The 17,963-nt window shown below is 38.3% G+C and overlaps 2 protein-coding genes across 5 annotated transcripts in view; one reads left to right on the plus strand and one right to left on the minus strand.

The window, feature by feature from the left end:
* The first annotated feature begins 287 nt into the window (after positions 1 to 287).
* On the plus strand, positions 288 to 17,582 carry PNO1 (partner of NOB1 homolog). Of its 3 annotated transcripts, none has more exons than XR_005128380.2 (8): positions 288 to 562; positions 808 to 957; positions 2,399 to 2,482; positions 2,668 to 2,728; positions 3,400 to 3,517; positions 7,522 to 7,592; positions 8,244 to 8,361; positions 16,892 to 17,582. XR_005128380.2 is itself a non-coding variant. In XM_037527514.2 (7 exons), exons 1-7 carry the CDS (start codon positions 356 to 358, stop codon positions 8,309 to 8,311), a joined length of 759 nt encoding a protein of 252 aa, XP_037383411.1. In that variant the 5' UTR covers positions 288 to 355; the 3' UTR covers positions 8,312 to 10,010. The 3 variants fall into 3 exon arrangements, 1 of the variants encoding a protein (XP_037383411.1); XR_005128381.2 differs by lacking the exon at positions 16,892 to 17,582 and adding an exon at positions 11,431 to 13,135; XM_037527514.2 differs by lacking the exon at positions 16,892 to 17,582 and having other exon boundaries at positions 8,244 to 10,010.
* Positions 11,396 to 17,963, minus strand: part of PPP3R1 (protein phosphatase 3 regulatory subunit B, alpha) — a 66,330-nt gene continuing 59,762 nt past the window's right edge. For both annotated transcript variants that reach the window (XM_037527515.2, XM_037527516.2), the window contains exons 5-6: positions 16,890 to 17,074; positions 11,396 to 13,537 (exon numbers count right to left, since the gene is read on the minus strand). In XM_037527515.2, the coding sequence (XP_037383412.1) occupies positions 13,490 to 13,537; positions 16,890 to 17,074 (233 nt within the window). In that variant the 3' untranslated portion in view covers positions 11,396 to 13,489. The remainder of the gene's footprint in view (positions 13,538 to 16,889; positions 17,075 to 17,963) is intronic.

Here is a 17,963-nt window from a genome sequence, read left to right on the forward strand (position 1 = left end):
ACAGGGATGCCTGTCGTGTAGTGAATCACACAAGCCCCCTGCTCAGCAAGGGTACAAACTCCTTTGTCGACTTTACCTACTGCCTTTCGTACACATACAGCTCAGAGAGCAAAAAATACTTTAGATGTGAATGGCGGGACCAGAGGGAGACCATAACAATCAGGCATATGTTAGGGCGGTCCCACTTCCTCCCAAACATATTTATACCAAATCCTGTTTCAGGTCCCTTGCGTGGGGCTTCCCAGGAAAGGGCCGGGTTGGCGTAAGGGGCGGGGGACGCGTGGAGGTGCGCCTGCGCGGTGCGGCGGCGCACGTGTTCGAGCCGGAAGAGCCCGTGGGGCTGAAAGTTCTAGGGATGGAGACCGAGATGGAGTCCCAGAGCGCGGTAGCCCAGGACGGCTTCACCCTGGTCACCCGCAAGAGTGGTCGGCGGGCAAAGAAACGGCAGGCCGAGCAGCTGTCGGCGGCGGGGGAAAGCGGGGACGCTGGGCGCATGGACACGGAGGAGGCCCGGCCAGCGAAGAGACCCGTCTTCCCGCCCCTCTCCGGGGACGCGTTCCTGGTACTGTCCGAGACCCTAGAACGGGAGTGGAGCTAGGGCCAGAGTGGGGTCCAGCTGATGGTTTCTGGGTGAGGTTGAAGATATATATGGGGGGGGACTCATCTGAGTTGAGCCTCTTAGGGAAGCCACTTTCGTGAAGTTAATTCATTCAATTTAAAGGGAGCTTTTTGTGGGTCAGCTGTCATTGTGCAACCCCACCCGCATTTCTCCAGACACCGCTTGAGTTGTGTGTTCTTTTCTCTTAGGGTGGGAAAGAAGAAACAAGGAAAATTCCGGTCCCAGCTAACAGGTACACGCCCTTAAAAGAGAATTGGATGAAGATTTTTACTCCAATTGTAGAACATTTGGGACTTCAAATACGCTTTAATTTGAAATCGAGAAATGTGGAAATCAGGGTAAGCAGAATGGCAGTCATATATTTCCAAATATATTAGAGTTTCTCCTACAGGCATGAAAATGTATGAGTAGACTTTCCTTACTAGGATGTGCTTTGTTAACTGTTTACTTACCCCAGCTTTCTAATATAGTGAGTTTGAACTTCTCAAAATGCCTTCAAAATCTGCACTTGCTAGACTTACTAGATCTGCATAATATTAGCTGTATTCATAAGTTGGGTCTGACAGGGTACAATAACGTTTTTGTGTGATGTTTTACTGACCACCTCCATTTACCGATGAGAAGACTTAAGATGTGGAGTAGCCATGGGACTTACTCAAGGTCACATGTGGGACTAGAACTGAGATCTAGTTTTAAATGTTTCTTTGTACAACCCTGTTACAGTTTTAAATTTGTCAAATGTGGTCTCTACAACTAGATTGTGAGTCAGTGGGTAAGTGGAAATAAGTGTTTTGGAACCAGATTTGTGTTCGAATGTTACCTTTTTCACATCTTAATACCTTGGTTCCTCATATGTAAGCCACAGGAATGTCACTTAAAATTAAGGATTGTCATGAAAATTAGAACTGTAGTATGTAGGGCCTCCCCAGTGGCGCAGCGGTTGAGCACTGGGTTGCAAAGCTGCCCGCAGCCTCTGCAGCGCCAGTTCGATCCCCGGCCACTGGAGGACGGTCCCACATGGCTCGCAGACCTCTCCTGCCACCCGCTGCTCCCCTCAGCAGTGTACTTTGGTCCTTCTGCCTGCTCTGCTCCCCGCTGTGGCTCTGGTGAATTCTCTCACCCTCCTGCGCTTCTGACTGTACCCAGTGCTTGTGTGCATAAATAAATAAACAAACAAATAAATAAATAAATCTTTACCCCCCCCCCCAAAAAAAGAACTATAGTATGTAAAGCATCTTTGCAGTGCATGTCATTTTCAGTGGTGGACATTTTTAATAACTGCAATTTTTGTGATTATTAAATAAACTTTGTGGGCATGATCTCTGCTTTAACCATTATTGGTAGCACTGGGGTTGTTGCTTTAGGAAACATCAGCATACACATGTTTGAAATCAGGAGATTAGATCAGAAATCTTAGAAAGATTGCATTTAAGGAGAAGAGAAGAGGACCAGCTTGGGCACTGATAGATGGGCCATGGACTGAGAACAGAAGCTTGAGTGTGAGCCACTGGGCTGTGGCAGAGGAATCCTGCTGTTAATCCCTGAGTGAGATCAGTCATTGGCAGTCTGCATGGAACTGCTCTACTTTGAGCTGGGAAAGTTTTGTTGTGCAAATTGAATAGTCCTTGTCCTCCCCCAAAACTGAGTGTTTAGAGAATATATTGGGGAAGGGTGATGATGAAGGAAATTATAGTAATGGGGACGATCAATTCTATTCTTTTGTTAAAATATCTTTTTTTTGCCCCCAACTGTTATATGTCTTCTTTTTTACAAAAACAGACATGCAAAGAAACCAAGGATGTCAGTGCTCTGACAAAAGCAGCTGATTTTGTGAAAGCCTTCATTCTCGGGTTTCAGGTGGAGGTGAGTGATTTCATGATACATGAAATGGGGGCTGAATTTATATATTCAAAATATATATAAAAATATATACTCAATATAAAGGTTACAGTGGATTGGGCCCTTAAAAAATGTTTCTAAGTTGTACAATGTGTGAATTTTAGCTTAACATCATTCTTGGATATCTAAACATTGTTTTTATATTATAGGATGCACTGGCCCTCATTAGGTTGGATGACCTCTTCCTGGAGTCTTTTGAAATTACAGATGGTGAGTGAATTGTGGTCATATTCTGTGAAATACTTTATTTTTGTATTGCTGCCTTTGAATTGTGTGACTATTTTTTTTACATTAAAGTAACATGGCATTGTATTGTAATGTATGTTTCAGGTATGCATCGTTGAAAATCAAATGTGTCTGTACTATATTAAGTTTGTCACTAAAATGCCAATTCTGCCCTTCAGTTTACAGTGTTCCTCTTTGATTTACCCACCCTTGTTCCCTGCTCTCTTCTGATCACTAATTGATCTTATAGTCTAAAAATTTAGGGTTTTTATATAGTTCATCTCTTTTGTTTTCTCTGCACATTGAATATGAGTGAAATCATAGTCTTTGTCTTTCTCCGTCTGGTTTCTTTCACTTAGCGTAATACTCTCTAAATTCATCCATATTGCAAATGTCAGGATGTCACCTTTTTAATAGCTTTTCAACTTTCTAATAGCATCAGTTAAGGTGTATCATTAGCAACTTTTATTTATTTTTTAGTTGCTTGTGGAGGTAACATTGCTTTGTAATATTACATATGTTTCATATTTGAGCAGCTTTCAAGAAAATGTATATTTTGTGTCTTTTAGTAGGGGAATTGAATGATTAAACTTTACTTGGAAGTGGGTTGTGTATTATAATAGCTTTCCTCCTGAGGTCTTGCTTTTCTCACTTAGTGAAGCCCCTAAAGGGAGACCACCTGTCGAGAGCAATAGGAAGGATCGCTGGCAAAGGAGGAAAAACCAAATTCACAATAGAGAATGTGACACGGACACGGATAGTTTTGGCTGATGTGTAAGTATCTGACCTATGATTCTTGTCAAAGTTTATCTTTGACCTTCAGCTGGTTTCAAAAAGACATCAAGAGTGTATTTAATGCATAGTTGCCACTAAATCTTGTTGGCATATGGTTCTAGGTGAATATTCATGTCCTTTGAAAGCATGTTAGGTTAGCTGAAAAAAAATCTCAGAAATTATAGCTTTTTTGTCAGTTTTCCAATGAAGGAAAAGTTTAGAACCACTATTGAAAGAAATGACATGACATGAAGATTTAAATAGTATCTCAGGGGAATCTATTAAATCAGTAAGGAAGAGCAAGGAATAGGTGTTTTACATGCCATTGTGAGGCTCTCCTTTAAATCAAGTATGTATACCCTTACAGGGGTATGTCTACACATAGATATGTAAAGGTCTTTCATAAAAGGAAAGGTGCATATTGCACCTTCATCAATGGATGAAGAACTAAAAAACAGAAATGAGATGTTCTACAGGCTTAAAATAAGAGTGCTGGGAGTCAGGCTGAGATTACCCAACTCTGAGGTGAAGCTGCTCCGTTGCTAGGTTGGGATTATTGGCAGATGGCTCAGAGATTATATATTGGGAAGTTGGGAAATAAAGCAATTGACTTAAGAGGAAAGGGATCTGCCTGATACTGAATCCAGAAATAATTTAAAATCATCTCATCTTTGCTGTAAACTGAGAGCTCACTATTATTTAAAATCTAAATTTTAGTGTATTTTTTAATATTTTAAGGATAACTATAGTACTATATATTACAGTGTAGTTGGCCCTCTTCACATGAAGGTAGGTGTATTATAATGGTGATCTGTTATGAATTGAGCCTACTGTAACAACTGTTGTAATATGATTTACATGCCATGTTGTTTGAGTTTCTCTGTTTTATGGGTTATGTCAGTTTCACCTGTTTTAAGTATACAGTTCAGTGAGTTCTCGGCATATTTTATAGTCCTGTAATCTTCACAGGCCCATCTTCCCAAAAGTTCCTTGTGTACCTCCATCCCTTTCCCAGAAAATCACTGATCCAGTTTTAGAAATGCATGTAAATGAAAATACACAATAGGTAGTCTTCAGTGTATGACTTCTTTTTTTTTAAGTATTTTATTTATTTTAAATTTTTAATATTTTATATAATTTTTACATCATTTTTCATCTTCGTACAATGTATGCATTTTCATTTTGGTTATATTCCCCATACAATTGCACCCCCCCTTATTTTGACTCTAGTTCTTCCTCTCCCCCCAATCCCTACTCCCCCCCATTGTGTCTCTGGTTTATAGTTGCTTGTTGATTTTGATTATTACTTTGCATTGATTAGTCTTTTTCCTGGTCTCTTATTTAGGTTTTCTAAATTCCTGCTATGAGTGAGACCATCCGGTATTTTTCTTTTTCTTTCTGACTTATTTCGCTGAGCATGATCCCTTCTAGCTCCATCCATGTTGCTGCAAACTGCATGCTTTTATCAGCAATATGACTTCTTTTTAATTACCATGTTGTTTTGAGTTTCTCTCTCTTTTTTTTTAAAGATTTATTTATTTATGCATACAAGAACTGGGGTCCAGTTCAGAGGCGTGGGGTGAGAGGATTCACCAGAGACCGAGTGGGGAACAGAACAGGTGGATAACTGAAATACACTGCTGAGGGGAGTAGCGGGTGAGTCAGGAGAGGTCTGCTGCGCCATGTGGGTAGCTCCCTGGCCAGCCCAGGGATCCAGCACGTGCTGGCTGCAGATTGCTTCATAGTACGGTGCTTAACCCCTTGCGCCACCAGGGACGCCCTGAGTTTCTCTGTTGAGTATGTCCTTAATTCTTGTTAGTGTCCATTACTAGATTGTATAGATGCATCACTTTGTGTATCCACTCAGTTAATGGATTTGGGGTTTTTGTTTGGGGCTATTATGAATAACAAGATGTTGACTTTTTTTTTTTTTTTAATCTCAGGTTTTTTTTTTTTTTTTTTTTTTTTGATATTTAAAGAGCAAGTTTATTAGAAAAGGGACAGGATGGTAAAAGACATGTGCATAGACATAAGCGGGCAGGAAGAGCTGCCCCAGAAGGGACAGGTTTGCTGAGAGAGGCCTGCATAGTTGCAGGTGGGCGGCCTTGAGGAGAGCTGCCTCCCCTGAGGGATGTCAGTGAAGAGAAGTCCTGGCAGGTACAGGTCACGGGCAGGCAGGAAGCTGCTGCCCTGCGGAGGGAGAGAGTTGGTGAAAACAAGTACCTGTACAGTCACAGGTGGGCAGAAAGAGTGCTGCCAGCTTTTAGATTTTTCTTACAAACTACTCAAAATCAAATGTGCTATCTTGTGTTTTTGCTATAAACAGGCTAATTGGAAATTCCCATGTTCAGCCGTTTATATTATGTTTTAATAATATGCACTACTATGCACCTATAAATTGAGTTGCTAATGACCTGTCAAAATACAGTATAATATGAGCAAGATAAAAAATTAAGAACTGTTATTCCAGAATTATTCAGTATGTCAAATGGGAAATAAAATTGCCCGTGTGTCCTCAGACCTACATTCCAGGCCAGCTACTGCCCTGTTGCTTTGGTTGGGTTAGTAGCAAAACTACTCTAGCTTTATGTAACTTTGCTGTCTTTATTTTCTCATTTTCCATGTTCTATTTTAAGGAATTTTATTTTTTATCAGATTCTCGAGACCCCCAGTGTGTGCGCCATAAGGAAAGAGTGGGGTGTTAAAGAACAAAATAGAAACTCAGGGCTTGAGGGGGCAGGACTGATGGTTGACTAGAGCCTCACTGTGGTGATTAGCCTCGCTTTTTCTCTGGGGAAGCCCTGATTTTTGGTATTTTAGCCTTACTGAGCAGAACAGGCTGCCCAGAGAAGTGTTACCATCTCTTTGCTGCCAGACTTTTGGAGCTCAGTGATGGAGGACACTTGGCGGTGCTTCAGCATTAAGTATGCAGATGTTTGGTTGACATCACCCCTGTTTTAAACATGGTGCTCCTACTTCAGCTGTGCCTGGTACCCCTGCTCTGCTCATCATGTCTTTTGCTTCCTCTGGTAAACCACCTCTTCTTCCCCATAACCTTGCCACAATTATAGGTTGCCTATTCACATGGAGTGTGGAGAAAATCTGGGGATTGTCTTAAACAGACTTTTAACTAATTCTCTAATTTTTAATCTCACTTTGTCCCGATTTCAGAAATACCTGAGCAGCCTATGAGGGAGAGAGTCCTGCTTAATGTTCCCATTGCCAGTTTTGTTGAGGTGGGCTCAAAAAGGCAAAATGCTGTATTCTTGATCTTATTGAGTCATTCAGCAAGGAATGCCTATTAAAAAGGTCACGATGATCCTCTTGAGTATTGAAGAATTTACATAACCTTTTAAAAGTTTACAGTTGACACCCAAAGATGTTTTAATTAAGTACAGTAGTATTTGACTACCTGGGGTCACAGTAATCCAGCCCTGCCAGTGTTTGAGCTTGAATTTCTGATTTCTTATAAACTTCTTTCCTTATTGTAAAATGGAAGTAACACCTACATAATAAAACGCAAGTGAGGATTAAATGAAAACATGTAAATAAAGTTCTGACACATAGTGCTCACTGGAGTGGTCAGAAGACATGAAATAAGGGAAACCAAGAATGGAAGAGACTGGGTAATCTTCAGTGTTGTTTTAACACTGTCATACACACAAAAAATTCAAAAATAATAGCACTCTGTATTAATAGCACTCTGTATGTATTAATATTATTCAAAAATAGTAACACTCTGTATTAATTGTAGCACAATTAATACTCAAGAATCTTAAGGAACTTTTTTTATTTTTTGTGCATTTTCTTTTCTAATAATTTTTTATTGGGACATAATTCGCATACCATAAAATTCTCCCTTTCAAAATGGTCTTTAATATATGTACAGAGTGTGCAGCTGTCACTACCCCCTTTATTTAGGAATCTGTATCATGATTGTCCAGTGTTTCTGTACTAAAGACAGGCTTTTTTGTTGCTCACTTGTTTTACTTTGTCTCTTGCAGGAAAGTTCACATCCTCGGCTCTTTCCAAAACATCAAGATGGCAAGGACTGCCATTTGCAACCTCATCCTGGGTAATAGCAGTTTCCTTTTTTGGGGTGTTCTGATTTTCTCTGGAAAGAAAAGAATGAATTTAGGGACTCAAACTACCTTTGCAAATCAGTTTAGGATAAGAGTAGTGTTAAAGATAACAAGTAGCAGCTCTCGGAGGTTGACAAATGCAGGCCTAGAAAAAGTAGGAATATTTTTGCTCTGAACCTGTCTGCCTGCTAAAGAAGAGAAAGGGTGTATTAGGTTATGTTGCTTAAATCATTGCTGATTTCCTCTGGTAAGGTGACACAAGAGCCATTTCAGAATAGCAGGCAGTGTCATGTTTTAGGTTCAACAAAAGGGGGGCTGCTGAACAGCATCAGTCAGCTTAATTGACTGCAGCAAAGTCAGGATTGTAGCAGCTTCTCAGAAAACACTTAGATTCTCCCGTGGTACCCAGATCTGACCCAGTAGCTTCTTTTTGCAATATTTTGACAACTTGGAGCTTTGGGCTCTTAGGATTTGAAATATTTGCTGGAGAATATTTCATTATATTTTCCTTAATGGTTGCGTATTCTTTTGTTAAGATAAGCCCAATGGAAAATGTCCCGTTATTTTTCAGGGTTGTAGACCATTTTCCACGTAGCATCTATGTATAAGTTTATTTGTATAACAATTATTTTTTCCCCCTGCAGGAAATCCTCCATCCAAGGTTTATGGCAATATTCGAGCTGTGGCTAGCAGAGCAGCAGATCGATTCTGATTTCAAATCAGACTTATCTTCTGTTTGGACTTTAAAGACCTTACCCCTCTGTGAGTGTCACAGGAAAAACCACGTGAATTTTCTAGTCACTTTAATCCTTGGTTAAAGGAAAATTTTAATGGTATTCACATTTAAGAGCTTTGAGGATAACTTAAATATCAAAATATTGTACCGTTATTATAGTTTGCCTACCTTATAATTCATTTGGAGGGGGACTTCTGGTTTAAACAGTTGTGTATGAATTTGTACTTTATAAATTCACCACCTTATACATTTATAAACATTTCTTCGTTATGAGCTGGTATTAAAGAGTGATCTCAGAAAACCTCTGAATCAAGATCCTTAGTTGAATACTGGATACTAAATATTTTAGTCAGGTCATAAGCTGTAGTGGGAACCTAAGAGGCTAGTATTTCTATTTTGCAGTTTGTAAATTTAAAATCAAAGACCTAAATCACCAGGCTGATGTAAGGAAAGAGTTTTATTTTTCAAGGTAGTCAGGAAAGTAGTCAGACCTTGCCAATGTTGGGTATGTTTCAAGAGAAGTAAAGGTGAGATATGGGGAGATTTTCCCACAAGAAAACTACTACAATGTTCTGCAAATATTGTTTTGACTAGTGTCTGCCTATTTAAGTATTCATTTAATGCATTTTTAAAATAAATTAACTTCATTGAACTTGACTGTGATACTATATTCTCTCACACATCTTGAAAACTCTTGCCCAAATCTTTATAACTTTAATGGTGGGAATATTGGAAAGTTTGTCTAAGAGCTAGAAAAAGGGCCTCCCTGGTGGCGCAAGGGGTTAAGACACAACTTATGAAGCTATCTGCAGACACTGCAGCACGAGTTCGATCCCCAGCCAGGGAGTTAGCCACATGGTGCAGCAGACCTTTTTTGACTTGCCCGCTGCTCCCCTCAGCAGTGTATTTCAGTCAGTCTGCCTGTTCTGCTCTCTACTCTGTCTCTGGTGAATCCTATCACCCCACCCCCACACCTCTCTGACCTGAACCCCAGTTCTTGTATGCATAATCTTATAAAAAAAAGGAAAACAAAACCTAGAAAAAGCTTCTTTGCCTTTTTATCAGTTACATGTACTGAACTCGTTTGTATATTGCATGGGATTGAATGTACTTTAAAAATTACTGTGGGAATCCAGTGGAAACTTGCTTGAAATGTCCCACTCCAAATTGATTTTCATCCTTTTGTAACATAGCAACATGGGGAGAATGTGTGTATCAAACCTAATCTTTTTGAAAAGTAGGAGTGATGGACATTTGGGTTTCTTCTACCTTAGGCTTTTGTAAACATGACTGCTGTAAATACGGGTGTACAAATATGTGTAATTCCTGCTTTCACTTCTGGATATACATACCAAGTAGAATTCCTGGCTTCTATGGCGGCTCTGTATTTAACTTGAAGACTGCCACACTTCTAGTGACTGTACCATTTGATGTTCCCTCCAGCGAAGCACCAGGGTTGCAATTTCTCCACCAGCATTTTTTTGAGTAAAAGGAATTTTAATGGATATAGTTTTGAGTTGCATTCCCATAAGAAGCATCTTTTTTTGTAGAAGTATCTATTCAGGTTCTTTGCCCAGTTTAAAATTGTTTTGTTATTGGTTTGTAGGAATTTTTTACATACTGGAAAGCAATCTTTTATCAGATGAGAAAAATATTTTGTGGATTGCTATTTCACTCTGTTGAGTCTTTTCTTTTCTTTTTTTTTTTAAAGATTTATTTATTTATTTATACAAGTAGTGGGCACAGTCAGAAACGCGGGAGGGTGAGAGAATTCACCAGAGCCAGAGCTGAGAACAGAACAGGCAGACCGACGAAGTACACTGCTGAGGGGAGCAGCAGGCAGCAGGAGGTCTGCGTGCCATGTGGGACCCTGGCCCGGTGGCCGGGATGGAACCGGCGCTGCAGAGGCTGCAGGCAGCCTCGCGCTCAACTGCTGCGCCATAGTGGGGGCCTGAGTCTTTTCTATTCTTAAAAACTTATCAGAACTTGGGCCTCCCCTGGTGGCACAGCGATTGAGCGCTGGGCTGCAAGGCTGCCCACAGCCTCTGCAGCACCAGTTCATTCCCCTGCTGCTGGCGAGGGTCCCACAAAAACAAAAACAAAACCACAACAAAAAAAACTTACCAGAACTAGGTATAGAAGACTCAGGGCTTAAGTGCATCAGTTGATTTAGGCTTAGCTAACTATTCCTAGATTGTCTAAGAAGCCACAGGATGTGCAATGTCTCTCCTAACCTGACAATATGAATGTTCTAGAGACTGTGCCAGGTATATCATCTGCTTGTCACAAGTATCGCAAATCCTTATTATAGGGCTAGACATATAGTAGGAAATCTTTAAAGTTGCTGAATGAAGTTCAAGTTGTTGAATGCAAATGTCAAAAAGAAGTTTACTTTTTATGATAAGTACTAAATAGAATTTATTCTGAAATCACAATCTGTGTAAATAAGGTGTCTCATATTACTAATTTACTTACACAACAAATACTAAGAACTAGGTAGGAGTCTAGAAATTAGGTCCATCAGTGAATAGGAATAGAAATCACTGCTTTTGTGGAGCTTTTCATTCTATTTCAATAACTGGGTAAGACAAATATATAAAATATGTTGTATCAAAATATATGTTAAGTCAGAGTAAGTGCAACAGAAGGAAAGAGTGGGGCAATGGAGACCAGGTAGGTCTATTGTAATACACAGTGGCCGGGGGAAAGTTCCTGTTACGCAGGGTGTACCTGCACAAGACTTGAGGGGATTAGTGATGGGATATCTAGTGGGCAAGGGATTAGTGATGGGATATCTAGTGGGCAAAGAAACAGTGCTAAGTCCTGCAGCTGCAGCAAGCCAAGAGCTTCCAGGAATCACAAGGAGGCTAAGAAAGCTGGAAGTAGAGGAAGAGTGTATGCAGTAAAGGGATAGGATACGGCTTTGTAGGTTGCTTTGTAGGTTTTTCACTTAAAGCTTATAGTCAAAGATCAAAAATCCATTTATCAGTTTTTTAAAAATCCAAAAGAATAAAAAAAGTGCTAAAACCCACCAAAGACCACTGTGAATATATACTCAAGCAAGTTTCAAATATTTTATTTTCTTATTCATACAGTATGAAGATTTCTAAAGAGCCCACAACATGATGTATCATGCAGAAGAAAAACTAAACATTCAACATAAACCACCCCTCCCCCACCCACCTACACACTAAGAAAAAAAAAAAAAGAAAAAAAGAAACCCTCATTCCCCAGTAAGGAAATAATGTTTGCACTATTTTGCTGTAACGCCAGCCAAGATATGCACAAGCAAGAGAATAGAAAGCATTTGCTAAAATATTTGTAACAAATACTTATGTACAAAAAATTCACAAAAGACTAGTTTCCCCTTGAAGCAGAGCACATGGCAGTTGACACTGGAACAGATCAAACCACTGGCTGGGATTATAAGCCACGTACTGATCCAGAGGAAGAAAGTTACATGTAGTGGAGATTTTTCAGTTTGAACATTAACATTTCCAAAGTTTGGCAACATCTTTTAAAATTATGCAAATTATGTAAACAAGAGAGGTACATTTTAAATAGATCTACATGCAAAACTCCATGTCATGCAAGGACACCAAGCACCGGGATTTTTCTCTCACAGACAGAGCCCATGATGTGCAGCACTCAGTTGAAGGAACAGCGATGGCAGGCAGGTGCCCAATTTAAGATTCATTCACTTTGTTTCAACCTGCCCTTTTCCACTCATGTATAAAACCAGTTTTTATAGAAAAACTATACAGGGAAAGACTACTGTCCTAGAAAGCTAACCAAAATGTCTTCATCCAGCCAATATTGTTTGCACTATAGTACCTTTGCAGAAAAGGGAAGGGATAATATCAAGTGGTGGAACATGATACACTACTTTTATATCACACAAATTTATTGTTATTCATATACAAATATGGGCAAATCAAGAAAGAAAACCATCATGCACTTTATGTTTTGGGGTAAAGAAATTTAAGAGATTAAAAACTGGGTAAGATAAAATTTTGCTCTTCTGTGGCATATAGATTAGTAAGATTTCTCCCATTTAAATCACTTATACATGTGGGGTTTCAGATATATACATGCACATTAAATATCACCAGTTTTCAGATTAGCTGCAAGTCTTCTGAAACAGAAGGGAAACTTATAGTTCGAACATAAGTTTAGTGATAAATTATTTACCCATGTAATGAAACAAACAAGTGGATATTCTAAGCAATTACATAATTACTTCAAATACTTGTCATTAAATAATGTCTAAAATAAATGACTGCCTCAGCTTCTGGCTTTTATGCGCAAAATCACAACTGATAACTTACATTTCACTCAGGGACATTCAATAAATGTAATGACTCCTAGCTATAAAGAAACAATGATGCAGCCATAGCCTTGCAGTTTCTATATGAACACAAGAAAGAGCTCTTGGCAGTAGCACGGAACTATACTTTCTCCTCAAGCAGAGTTATGTTAAAAGCTGCTCAACAATGAGATTTAGTCCCTGGAAATATATTCATAGGTATAAATAAAGTACAAACTCCTTTGTTACAAAAATGTAATTAAGGTAAATAAGAGGACATTAACAAATGCTTTGTCAATCTCTCAAAGGAGAAAGCACAGGAGAAGGAAAATAGCTGGCCTAACACCCGGCTCAATTGTACAATCTTCTATCTATATATAAAACTGTGTGAAATAAAAGTAAGGATGTTTTATGTTCTGCTTGGCACTTTTATACTCTATCATTTTGTTTCTGAATCAAGTATATTAAATTAAAGCCAACCTACTACACATATAGAAAGCTACATATATCTATATATAAATATTTACATATGTATATATAGATACTTTCTTGTTATAAAAGATGAGGAAAAATAAATTAAAAAGCCAACCCCTTCCCTTTCTTCACCACATTGATATGCTCTTTTCATGTTGCTGTCCTTCAGACTTTAAAGTGCTACACTGAGTTATTGAGAGAATAAGAGTTCAATAACACTTAGTTGGCTTCATGAGGCTCATGTTGGAAAATGTGGCTTCACAGAGAAAAATACTTCCATTTAAATACACAGAGAGCATTGCTGGACGTCTTGAGCAGATCTTCAGAGATGGAGAAGAAAGCAAAAGTGTTGGGTGGTACTCTTTAAAAAAGAGTCACACGTCTACCACCATCTTTTTGTGGATATCTAGGCCACCTACAACCTGCAACAGACAGAAACAAATTAAGCTTAGCTATATTTGCGAAACTCCTTTTTACTAATTTACCTTATTGGAACTACAGTTTTAAAACATAACTACTTTAAGCATTCTCAGGCTTTTTAAAAATTGTCTTGCCTCCCAGGAAAGTAGGCATTTTCTTGTGTTTTAAGCACAAGGGTTATTAGTATTCTTATTCTGTCTTATTCTGTAAAGGAATCAGAAAGAAAATATTTTAGGTTTTAGCACATACAGTTTTTATAGCACTTTCGTCTTGCAGTTTATTTTAAAACCTTAAGAAACGTAAAAATTACTCTTAGCTTAAAAAATACAAAACAGGCCATGTATGTATTAAACGCCATTTGATCCACTCCACAGTTTGCCAATCCCTACCTTTAGTAGTTTAATATTAAATGATAACTAGATGTTACCTTAAGAATTGTCCTCAAAAATCAAATATGGGCCTGTGTCACTCTATTCTGGAAGATATTTAAAAGTAATAGATAAGTGAAAATTTCTGCAGATTATTTTCCCATGGAGTTGAATATATGTTGATTACTGTTAGGATTCTTGCATCTTTGTATGAAATCTCCCCACTTCTCTATTCCAGCCTTTTGGAAGTTTGTAGAATCATCTCTTTGTTCCTGCTTTTTAAAATATCATGATAATGTGTCCATATTATTTTAAAAAACTATGCTGGGTAACTTGGTGTAAGTCCTTTCAGTAGAATCTCCGTACTTTGATTCTCAGATATTTTCTTGATTCATTTTTGATGACTTCCTCCCTTCCATTTTCTTTCTGGAATCACTAGCATTCAGGTGTTAGGCCTCCTAGAATGGATTTCTAAATTTAATTCAAATGCCTGAAAACTTTTTTCTGTATTATCCAGTTTTTTTCAAGAATTTAATATAGTTATATATCCCTGAGGACAAAAATGATAAATGTTTATTTAACTTTTAAAGTTTTCACTGGCCATGCATACCTTGGTTCTCTGCTTCTGGGAAAAGGGCATGGGAAACTACATGTACATGGTAAGGCTACTGACTGGGCTACATTTTTGAGTTATGGGGTGGGAACACTGCTTTAGGGAGATCTTATTTTCCAAAGATGGTTCTTCCATCTTTTGCCTGAAGTCTAGCTGCTGGGAAATTAAATGTCAGAGAAGAAGGCAAGAGGTGTCAAGAAGCAAATATGCTTCTCTTCACTTAATTTCGTAGCAAGCAAGTTCACAAACACACTCAAGAAGGCACAACTCACTCACACCCCACCCCACCCACCTATGTCTTGTGTTTTCTAGCCTTCAGACTCTAGTTCACCCTCTCCAACCACCCACTAAAGTGCAAAGACATACATTGTGCAAAAATGAAAAAGAATGTAAAAAATACATAAAATAAAAAAAGTGCAAAGAAGCTAAACAGAATAGGAAAGAAAATCTAGTGTTCTAATTGCTCCGTAAAGCAATTCTTCTGGTTTTTGGGGTTTTTTTTTGCATAGACAAACTGGGGTGTAGGCCAGAGGTATGGGGGATGAGAGGATTCACCAGAGACAGAGTGGGGAGCAGAACAGGTAGATTTACTGAAATACGCTGCTGAGGGGATAAGCAGGTCACACTGGAGAGGTCTGCTGCGCTATATGTGGGTTAGCTCTGTGGCCGGGGATTAGTACTCAGGCCATAGTGGTGACAGCATGGAGACCAGGGAGGCCACCAGGGAGGCCCAATTCTCCTGTTTTTAGCCTCACCATCACCTCCACTTTCAGTTATTTTTTTACCACCATTTCTGAACCTTTCAGAGGTGCCATTATAACTTAGGTTGCTTCTCAACTTTCCAAGTGGAAAGCTTAGAACTCATTTCCCCGTCTCTTAGATTAGGTAACCACCGAACTTTGTAAGCTGCCAAATTTAGTTGCTATACTTTCTGCTCTTCACTTTATCCTTGTGGGTTCATAAACTTTTCCTTTCAATACAGCGAATTTCATTAGTTTTGGGAGGAAACAAAAATACACATGTTTCAATCCACCACTTTTAATCCTGTCACTAAATCATTCACAAGATTTATCTGTATATGTTAAGTATTCTGAGATTTTAAAAGTGGGTATGTAGTCTGTGATTAACTTTTCCCATCTCTTTCACTGTTTAAGCTTAAGATATAAGAAAAAAAGTCAATATTCAGAAAAAGTAGTTGCACACACACACTCTCTCTCTCTCTCTCTCTCTCTCTCTCCCCCCCCCTCCATTCCTGGACTATGTCCCTGAAAAATAACACAAGTAAAGGCAATTTATCACAAATACCAGAAAAAGAGCTAAAAGCTTAGCTTATTTCTCTGTATAAACAGTTATCACCATTATAACTAAGGATGTATTTTAATTTCCTCTCCCTGATAAATGATTTTTGTCTTGCTTCCCCAAGTGATTTTGTTCTGATTTTTTCTCCTTTTGAAAGCTGGTTGCAATTTATAATGCCACTACCAGTCTGGTCTATGGTCACACTCAATCTGATGCCAGTCCACAGGAAGATTCAGTGATACTTAGCAACAATGAAGAGGAGAAATGAAAGGATAACAAACACTTGCATCAGTACCACCTGGCAGCAGTTCAAAGTCTGAAGTCTATCTAATTCTTCCCAAAAGACTTAGCCTATATTTTACACTAGAACACCATCATACTTTTTGAAATAAAATACAAGGATAGTACTACCTTGAGATGAAAGAAGAGACTAAAAGGATTACACAAACTTAAACGCCAAGGTAGCGACTTCAGTTCTTACATTACATACAACCAAAGTCATTAGTTTTTCCCTGTGTGGTCTTAAAAAAAATAACACCTGAAAAAGGAGGAAGGAAATTTTCCTATACAAGTCATGACTGGAAAATTTCAATAATTTTTTGTTATCTTGTTTCTCCTCTAAATTCTCTAGTAGCTCCAATTTGCAGTTAAAATACCCTTAGAACACATCAAAAAACCTAGTATCTTTGCTTTAGGGACAGAAGTTGAGAAGAGAAGCTAAGTGGTTGTGTTTTTATTTGGAGGCAATGAATGGTGGCAAATCACTGGATCTAGATGAGCAGTAAACCAGAAGCTGAGCTGTTACCCCAATTTTCACCTATACTTTTCTAGGGCCCCCTCATGATTCTAGTCCCTGCTTCTGCAGAGTCCTTGCCCCAAAACACAAGAACACCCATCAATAACTTAGAAAGGGCTGGGGTGGGAGCTCACCATTTATACTGCCCAACAGGCAAGTTTAATAAGGAACAAATGCAAAATTCCAGGGCAAAATAGCTATAAGAAATGCTCTATTAAGTGGTTTAAACAATTTTTTTAAACACAACTAATGAAAAACCTCTACTCTTTTATACTTACAGCACAGAATTCTTCAAAGGATATTCTTCCATCCCCATCCTTATCTGCATTGATTATGGTTTTGTCTACGATTTGCTGTAACTGTGTATCTTTCAGATTGTTCCCCACCATCATCTTCAGCACCTGGAAGAGCTCCCCATTGGAAATATAGCCATCTTTATCCATGTCATAGATACGGAAAGCAACTAAAAAGAAAAGTAAGGAAAATCAATGGCAATTATAAGGCAATAATAAGTAAATATTTTGATAAAGAACATAGTAAACTGCTAAACATCTAGAATCATAACTATGAGCCTTCATGAATATAGATGTTACCTTTAGACGCAACTTAACATAGCTAAGAATATAGGCTATGAATCAAGACTGCACAGGCCAACTGGCATAGCCTAGGGCAAGTTATTTAACTTACTTCAGTTTCTGCACATGTAAAATAGGGGCTAGGAACAGTTCCAACCTCCCAGATTTTTTAGTGTATGAGTGAGTAATACATGTGAACAGTTTATATCACAAGTTTGATACATGGTAAAAGCTCAATAAAAGATACCAACTGCTATTATTACTACTCTCAATTATATCAAGAGTTAATTTGCGTAAGATAAACATCTTATATACGCTATGCCTGAGAACGGTCATTCAATAAAATGTCTCTCTAGTTAAGAGCTGAATAATTTAAAAGGTATCAAATGATCACTGCAATAGAGGTTGTCTATCATAGTCAAAATAGTGGACTTCTGGCTAGCTATTTCTGAATTCAATGTGTGTAAACTAAGTTAATCTAATCATATTAGACCAATTCTCCCTATTTTCATCATGAACAACAACAAAAAAATCTCTTATCCAAGTAGGATATTGAACTTGACTGTTTTCAGTAAAAATGAGTTCCATTTTCTTTCTATTCAACTAAAACCTACAATGGCACATTATTAAAAATACTAGTTGCAAATACATTCCTGTAATATCTACTAAAAATCTAGAATAAAAAGAAAACTTTTAGAATGCTTTACAAGGAGGTTATAATGCAGTATGAAGTAGTAGTGGGTATAAAAGGGAGAATGAAATCAATGAAGAAAAGTA

Source organism: Talpa occidentalis, unplaced genomic scaffold, assembly GCF_014898055.3.
Source record: "Talpa occidentalis isolate TD23 unplaced genomic scaffold, MPIMG_talOcc4v2.1 talOcc4.5, whole genome shotgun sequence".
NCBI classification, from domain to species: domain Eukaryota; kingdom Metazoa; phylum Chordata; class Mammalia; order Eulipotyphla; family Talpidae; genus Talpa; species Talpa occidentalis.